Source organism: Esox lucius, chromosome 7 (assembly GCF_011004845.1).
Source record: "Esox lucius isolate fEsoLuc1 chromosome 7, fEsoLuc1.pri, whole genome shotgun sequence".
In the NCBI taxonomy this organism is placed as follows: Eukaryota; Metazoa; Chordata; class Actinopteri; order Esociformes; family Esocidae; genus Esox; species Esox lucius.
Window position 1 is genome coordinate 20,933,170 of NC_047575.1, and position 9,166 is coordinate 20,942,335.

General features: G+C 42.8%; 1 protein-coding gene across 1 annotated transcript in view; it reads left to right on the forward strand.

Moving 5' to 3' along the window:
* The window catches only part of LOC105023951 (neuronal tyrosine-phosphorylated phosphoinositide-3-kinase adapter 1), a 44,172-nt gene extending 35,821 nt beyond the window's left edge, over positions 1–8,351 (forward strand). Inside the window, exons 7-8 of the mRNA XM_029120663.2 lie at positions 3,495–3,598; positions 4,558–8,351. Coding sequence (XP_028976496.2) covers positions 3,495–3,598; positions 4,558–4,983 — 530 coding nt within the window. The 3' untranslated portion in view covers positions 4,984–8,351. The remainder of the gene's footprint in view (positions 1–3,494; positions 3,599–4,557) is intronic.
* Positions 8,352–9,166: the final 815 nt, after the last annotated feature.

Here is a 9,166-nt window from a genome sequence, read left to right on the forward strand (position 1 = left end):
TTAGCTTTGGGTAAGAGCTCTGCTAATAATTAGCTTAAGTTTGCCAAGTATTCCTGAAGTGTGCATGCTTTCTTCCATTCCTTTCAAGTTAGGAGCTTATTGCTTTCCCCTGTCCTACTTTGGTGCTGCAGCTTGTTTGATGCAGATGTACCTTTTTTCTTGTTCAATCTCTCTTTTACTAACCCTATGCTATTGCCATAATGATACTGACTCAGTGACAATATTGTTTGTTTTTTGGCGCCGTCTAGGCTATACCTGATACAGAGAGCTGCCATTATGAGTAGAGACCCAGTTGTTCCTTTCAATGCCCTAAAGTAGTTCATTAAAAATGTGCTGTAAAAGTCACATGATCAAATCCCCAGTATATCATTGGTGCAGCCCTCCCCTATAGGCAAGCAATTGATATGCAATCCCAGCGTTGGGCGTTATGCCCTACGCCATAGCTTTGAGACAGAGTAGAAGGTAAATGAGAAGCTTGTTTTTAACAACAGATTTCACTTCTCATTTGCAACTCTTTTCTAAGAATTTGTAACATCATTTGCAATAAAGGATCTACATTTAAAAAACATGTTGATTTTACAAACATGAGTTGGGCTCCACCCCTTACTTTGTAATTTCTTGGCCGCCACTGCAATTGACACATAGAAGATTAGAAAATACAAGGTCATCAAATCTATAAAAGAGGCCAAAAGCCAATATAGACTCAATCTTTAATCTATTTTTAACAACTCCGACTCATGATGCATGTAGTGAGGACTACACAGCATCACAGACCATAAAAGCAAAACTTGCTGCATGGTGTTTAATGAAACAACTCCATTCTAAAATTGCTCTGATTGCTTGAAGGAGATCCCCATTGTCTTATGTACCCAAGAAAACCAATGTAACATGTCTTGATGACTGCTCCCAGTTGGACTCATCCCTGTCATCATGACGTTCTTTGAGAGATTTTTTATGGACCACATCAAAGGCAATCTGCCAGGATCACTGGATCCACTATAATTTGCCTACTGCCACAAGATATCCAAGTAGAATGCCCTTTAAATCACTAATCAAACAGCCCCAGAGAAGAGAAACACCCATATGAGATTTATTTTCATTATCTATAGCTGAGCGATCAACACTATTTTTCCCTCATAACTCGTCACCAAGCTTAGAGGGCCTGGATACCACCCTATTGAACTGGATACTTGGCACTTTGATTGGGCAGAACACTTTCTATGAGGATTGTTAATAACAACTCATCCTAACTGACTCTTAACACTGGGACCCCCCCATGGGTGTGTCCTCAGGCTATGTCCGACACCAACTCAGTCATCAAGTTCATAACTGATGTCATAGTTGTAGGCCTTATAACCAATAACTTGGTAAGCATACGTGGTGCCAGTACAACAATCTCTCCCTCAACGTCGGCAAAACAAAGGAGATGATTGTCTTCAGGAAGCACATCAATGGGATTGCAGTAGAGAGAGTCAGCAGTTTTAAGGTCCCCTGTGTCCACATAACCGAAGACTTGTCATGGTCCATCAATGCCAGCCGTGTTGTCGAGAGGGTGAAACAGCAACTCAACTCCCTGAGGCAACTGAAGAGATTTGACATGCCGTCTTGGGTCCTCTCCAAACATAGTCTCTAAATGATCAAGAGAATCCTGGAAAATGCTCTGCACACAACCAAAGGGCCCTCCAGAGGTAAAGACGGCCCAGCATGTCAATGGGGCTGTGCTCCCAGAATGCCTTGCAGGACATCAATGCAAAACCATGACGGACGAAAGCATGCAGAATCGATGAATGTCCCTTCTCACCCGAGCCGTGTGCTGTTCACTTGCCTATGATTGGTATACTCCAACACAGCACTGGGTCTTGTACTAAGGGGCTCAGAGACTCAATCCACAACCTCCGAAACTGGGGAACATCTGACCACCTACATGATTCTGCTTGACCGGTTACACACATACGCACGCGCGCACTCACCCGAATAAACAGGCACACATGTGCACACTCAGTCAGTGTAAAGATGTATGTACTAGGATTACTGCTGATTCTATTTCCTGCTGCATATTCTGTTATCATTATTATTATCGTTATCATTATCATCGTTATCATTATTATTATCATTATTATCGTTATCATTGCTGCTCATTTTATTTGAATATTATTTTTTACAACCCTGTTTCCAAAATGTTGCATAACATTTTTATAAAAACAGAATGCAATGATGTGCAAATCATTTAAATCCTATATTCAATACAAAATATTACAAAGACAACATTTTTAATGATGAAACTGAGAATAATTTTTGTTTCTTGAAAAATATATGCCCACTTTGAATTTGATGCCAGCAACACGTTTCAAATAAGTTGGGACAGAGGCACCAAAAGACTAGAAAAGTTGTGTAATGCTAAAAAACGAACCCGGTGGAATATCACACAGCTACTTAGGTAAACTGGCAACAGGTCAGTAACTTGATGTCAGAAATGAGGATTGGGAGAGGATCACAGCATTGTGAAAGACTGCACGGGCAAATGGTGCAACAATTTTAAGAATAATGTTTCTCAAAGTATAATTGCAAAGAGTTTGGGGAACTTCATATTTGGGTACATAATATAATTAAAAGATTCAGAGAATCCAGGGAAATTGCATTTTGTTTTGCGTATTGCTACTAACAGATTTGCCCTGTTTTAATGTCTGTTCCAGGTTTAACTAGCACACAAAAGCTTAAGGTGCATGCTTTAGGAAAGAGACCATGTCAGCAGATTTATCTGCAGATTCTATGACCCGCATGTATTAAATCTACACTCACATTACCTGCATGTATTAAATCTACACTCACATTACCTGCATGTATTAAATCTACACTCACATTACCTACATGTATTAAATCTACACTCACATTACCTGCATGTATTAAATCTACACTCACATTACCTGCATGTATTAAATCTACACTCACATTACCTACATGTATTAAATCTACACTCACATTACCTACATGTATTAAATCTACACTCACATTACCTACATGTATTAAATCTACACTCACATTACCTGCATGTATTAAATCTACACTCACATTACCTGCATGTATTAAATCTACACTCACATTACCTGCATGTATTAAATCTACACTCACATTACCTGCATGTATTAAATCTACACTCACATTACCTGCATGTATTAAATCTACACTCACATTACCTGCATGTATTAAATCTACACTCACATTACCTGCATGTATTAAATCTACACTCACATCATTGTTATGTGCATTAAGCTCATCAGTGGCAGCATAGAGAGAGGTATGTTATATAGTATCAGAGCTGTGAATAGTAGCGGAGCCATATGCATACACACTCCTTCCCCAGCATATACTACCAGTACACAAGGCTCTGCATTTTATCCACAGCTGTTCTCCCTGACCAGATGGACAACATACGAAGCATCATCCATATATTGTTACACCTTCATTGACCAGTGCTTGTTTTTTCTGTGTTCCAGAACTGGGTCGCTTGGGTCGCTCATCATCCACCTCTGGGGTGAGGCAGGTCGGAAGCGACGTTCAGAGGCAAAGCAGCCTGCCCCACCGAGAGGCACTAAGTCAAGTGAATAATACCTATTATAATAATGATTCATCTAACAGCAATGGTCTTTGTTGTAACTATCATTTATACATGTTGTGCAATTTTATTGGGATTATTTGTAAGAATATGGCCATTGTTTCTATTCCCAGCAACAACCCTCCTTCTGAGCTATTTATAGCCTGGAGATACAGTATGTTCAGTGAGCAGAATAAGGTTGTGGCCAGCAGCCTTATAGAGTAAGTCCAGGGGAGAGCGTTGCTCGAACTGACGTATGTGAGGAGGATGCTCCTCCACAATGTTTCGGAGCGCTGAACCGCTGTCCAATAGCGTCGCATTTTGCCCAGTCACTTGGCTGCGTCTGAAACGCTTGACGCAGTTCAAGTGTGCTGTGCTGCAGAGACCGTCAGTGTGTGCTGCCTGACCCTCCCTTGCACACCGCGGGGAGCCACCGGCTCTAAGACGATGTCACAGTGCCGCCTGGTGGCGAGCTTTGGTGCATGTTCTGATGGCTCCTGTGTCGGTTGCTAAGCATGGCCCTCAATACTACCACAGGGATCCGGTGTTCACAGGAACACGGCGCGGCGCCTATTTTGATTCATGCAAAACCCATTCATGCACTTAAATCAACCTCCCTCCCTCCCTCCCTGTCTCCCTTCCTCCCTCCCTCCCTCCCTCCCTGTCTCCCTCCCTCCCTGTCTCCCTCCCTCCCTGTCTCCCTCCCTGTCCCCCTCCCACCCTGTCCCCCTCCCTGTCTCCCTCCCTCCCTGCCCCCCTCCCTGTCTCCCTCCCTCCCTGTCTCCCTGTCTCCCTGTCCCCCTCCCTCCCACCCTCCCACCCTGTCCCCCTCCCTGTCTCCCTCCCTTCCTGCCCCCCTCCCTGTCTCCCTCCCTGTCTCCCTCTCTCCCTGTCTCCCTCCCTGTCTCCCTCTCTCCCTGCCCCCCTCCCTGTCTCCCTCCCTCCCTGTCTCCCTCCCTGACCAGTTGCACGGGGCGTCCCTGTCCTCCCAGACGCCCTGCAGTCCGGGTGTTTCCAGACAGCAGCACCAACTCCAGCTCCACCAGCAGCAGCTCCAGTTGCAGCACCAGCTCCAGCAGCTGCAGCAGCAGCACCACCTCCAGCTGCAGTTCCAGCACCTGGCCCAGCTGGCCCAGGGACAGCCTCCAGCCACCGGGGGCGCCACGGCCTCCACAGCTCAGACCCAGAGGGATGGCAAGCTGCTGGAGGTCATCGAGAGGAAGCGCTGCCTGTGCAAGGAGATCAAAGCGCACCGGCGCCCAGACAAGAGCCTGTGTAAGCAGGACAGCATGCCCATCCTGCCCAGCTGGAGACGGACCCCTGAGCCCCGAAAAACGGGCACGCCCCCTTGTCAGAGGCCCCAGGCTGTGGTGTGGGACACGGCCATCTAAGGGCAGTGAAGGTCCAGCTGTAAGACAGGGACTAGGACCATGTAGTAATGAAGGGCTGCTGGCCCGCAGTTGTGGTGAAACATACGTTTACACGTAGAAAGAGATGAATCACCCTCTACAGAAAAAGATGATTGGGGAGGGTTTTCTCTCTTCGCGGTGACCGTGTTTTTACCATGACCTTCACAGAAGAGAGAGAGAGTATGCATGAGAGTGATGAGGGAGTCGCGTGGTCTCATACGGTAAGACAAACATCACGTGGAGCCGAAACGAGGTCTACAAAGTTACTAAGCTGTTTAGATGTGTGGACCATAAAGCTAATGAACATTTGAAAACAAATCGTGTTACCTAGAGTGAACAACATAGGGTGTGACTTGGATAAAGGGATGCAAGAAGATGGGTAGTTTCTATTGATAGAAATACCAATCCAAGATGGAACCAACAAGAGATATACGTACAATCAATCAGTAGTGTGGGACTTGTTGAACTGTAGTCTTAGTATCTTACAAGCCCTTTCTTAAATCCATTATCATTTCTTAAACACCAATAAGCTCAGCCTTTATTGAGACCAAATGAAAAGGGGTAGTATTGACATTATACGAACAACTAATTGGCCTAACTTTCCCCTGATTTAAAATGACAGTTTCCATTACCTCGTGGTTTCCATTAGTTCTCTCGCTCCCCTGTGGTACATGGTGATTGGGACGGAGAGTTTGAATGAGATTTTAGGTTGATCCTCAGCAAGACACATCATACGTAGACACGCATACATGTTCAAGTACACGTACATGCACGCACACACAAGAACTCCTATTCTCCATTGGAAACGAAGCGGGAGGGGATCCTTAAATAAACATCGAAACATTGCATATTTGGTTTGCCTTGTTGTCTGAGTATCAGTAGATTGTTGTTGTGGAGATGAAGTTATAATGATCGAGGACGGAAATACTACCTATCTGTTTGCGTATTTGTAATGTAAATATACAGACTTTCTCAGCGTTTCTGCAATTTTATAGCAATATGTTGGCAGTGTAAGGGTTACATTCATATTGAAACATGTCAGTTGGCCAAAACATATCTCAACCGTGAACTCAAAGTCATAGTTAGTGTGTCATCTCCTGCATGTCATTGAACAGGCAGACAGTATTGTATAAAACCCTATCAGTTAATCATGTGAAGATAGTCATGTGAGATTGTCCTATTTTAACATAGATCTTGGAGATTCCATTATATCAGTACACCATGAAAAGTTCTGCTGAAATATCATGTTGTGGTTGTGTAAAAAATATGAAAGTGTTGCTTGGGGAATCCTTTGAAAAGTGAATATTATGAAAGATGGCACATGCTGCACACTCAAATCATACTGTACACTTAATTTATTCAACACAGAATTGTACAAAAAGATCACTGTTAAAAAAGTATTGCTAATAACACTGGTCATGCACAATAACATATTGATGATGGGCCTACAGAAAACCACACACAGACACACCTATTTACACAGCCTAATCAGCCTTAAGACAGACAGCAGATATGGCAGTGCCTCATCACACCTGTTAACACAGACAGCAGATAGGGCTGTACCTTATCAGAACTGGTAACACAGACAGCAGATAGGGCAGTACCTTATCAGAACTGGTAACACAGACAGCAGATAAGGCAGGGCCTCATCACACCTGTTAACACAGACAGCAGATAGGGCTGTACCTTATCAGAACTGGTAACATAGACAGCAGATAGGGCAGTACCTTATCAGAACTGGTAACACAGACAGCAGATAAGGCAGGGCCTCATCACACCTGTTAACACAGACAGCAGATAGGGCTGTACCTTATCAGAACTGGTAACACAGACAGCAGATAGGGCAGTACCTTATCAGAACTGTTAACACAGACAGCAGATATGGCAGTGCCTCATCACACCTGTTAACACAGACAGCAGATTGGGCAGTACCTTATCAGAATTGTTAACACAGACAGCAGATTGGGCAGTGCCTTATCAGAACTGTTAACACAGACAGCAGATAAGGCAGTACCTTATCAGAACTGTTAACACAGACAGCAGATTGGGCAGTGCCTTATCAGAACTGTTAACACAGACAGCAGATAATAGGGCAGTGCCTCATCAAACACATCTAACATAATGCTGGAAGAACCTGCACAAAAACACAGCCTATGCTTGAAAGAAACAAATCCCCTATATACTACTGTAAATAGATGTAAAACTGTATTGAAAATGTAGCAATTATTTCCACTTTCATACTTGTAATCAATAAATATAATGTAGCATATAATGTATAAAAACTTTTATTTGAAGAAATAGGTACTTTATCTGTTGCAACTGGTCACACATTACTGTATGATTCTACCAATAAATGACAAGCCCTCAAGACAAAGGCACAGTCTCACAAATGTCGTATCGTATTTATGCAAGATACCCTTTAAGCAGTACATACGGTTGTTGTATTTATGCCCTTTTCTACATACAGTTTATTTATGTACAGTTTTGAACAACTCAGTTTGATCATTGTTTAGAAGTACATACGGTTGTTGTATTTATGCCCTTTTCTACATACAATTTATTTATGTACAGTTTTGAACAACTCAGTTTGATCATTGTTTAGACCTATTTTGAAATACTTTGCTGCTATCTCCAACTATTACTACTACTAATGTTGTTTATTAAATTACAGTTTCGGTTGTCACAACCACTTTACGTTACATAACATTACAGCTTTTGTGGTTATTGTTACTTGTTTTTATTTATGGAAAAAGCCACCTTGAGATGATATGTGTCATTTGATGAATCAGTCCCTCTGTATTTGTATTCTGGCACCTGAATGTCTTCTGGTTGTTGTTGTTGTTGTTTATTTAGTACAGCACCTGTACAGCTCCAGTTTCACCCGGTGAAAAAGGCTCCAAAATGTTGCGGTGACATTGCACCAACCACCGATGAATTTTAGGTGGTCGAGGATATTATCACCTGTTAGTTTGGAGACACAGAGATGAGGGCCACGTTTAGGAGGTGAGGGAAATGCATGCAGGAATTTCTTACACGGATAACAATGTCAAAGCTTGGGTTCTGTCCCAAAACCATTACAAAGTGTGCCCAATTGTATTTCAGATAAACGAAGTAATCATATTGTTTTGTTTTGTATTAATCACAACAATTGATAACTTAGGCATAATTTACAAACAAGTTTACAGAAACTGTCAGATTTTAATGTGGACTAAAACAGTGGCCATTATATGAGTGCCATACTATACTGATATGGTGAGATACGGTGTACCTGGGAAATCACTGTAGTGCTATATTCGCATTGATATCGTCATTAAATAAACAAATAAATACATTTTATATAATGAACAGGATTTTTGCATGTGTTTGTGTTTTATGTCATGATAGAGGAGCTTTGCTTTATCCACATTTATTTTGTTTCAGGTACATTTTGGCTGTCTCTGGTAAAACGGTTACTGGCATATGTAAAATTTTCTGAAATTGTCTACAGTTAAAACCATTGTGGACAGCCAGAATGCATTTTAACGGGATTCTAACCCAGAGCACACTAACACCACTGTTACACACACGTGTTGTAATGTGTTAGATCTCCAAGTGAGGGCGCCATTCCCATTCACTTCACCCGGTTACACCACCAGTCTCTGAGATTCATAGAAATATTAATAGCATATAGAATTTCCTGTACACGCATTCGAGCAGCACACTAACATGTGGATGGATACCAGTGGCAGAACACTAAAGGATGTAAATGTGCATCCTGCTTCTCCTTAAATGGAAAGCCTCTTTTATCAGTGAATTCCATTACCAAAACCACAGATATCCAGTCCCCAGCTGTCTGTCAATAAGCATTGTATTGATATTGTGTGGCAGCTTCATGTGTCACTTCTTCCTCCTCTTTGGTTCTCGCGTAACAGCCAGGTTCGGAAGGCTGCCTGGGAACAAATCGCCGATGAATCTGCATTATTCAATAGTGTGTGAATCTGGGAGGGGTGGTTGAGTGGAGGAGATATTTTCATTCAGATATGGATGCCCGTGAATATGAGCTATGTTCAAATGCCAATACACGAGCGGCACGCCATCTTCAGACACCTGCTGGAGCTGCAGGAGGAATCCCCATAGCTGATGTAATTTGCTGGAAAGCTTGTCACTCAGACCCTCGCGTAGGCGT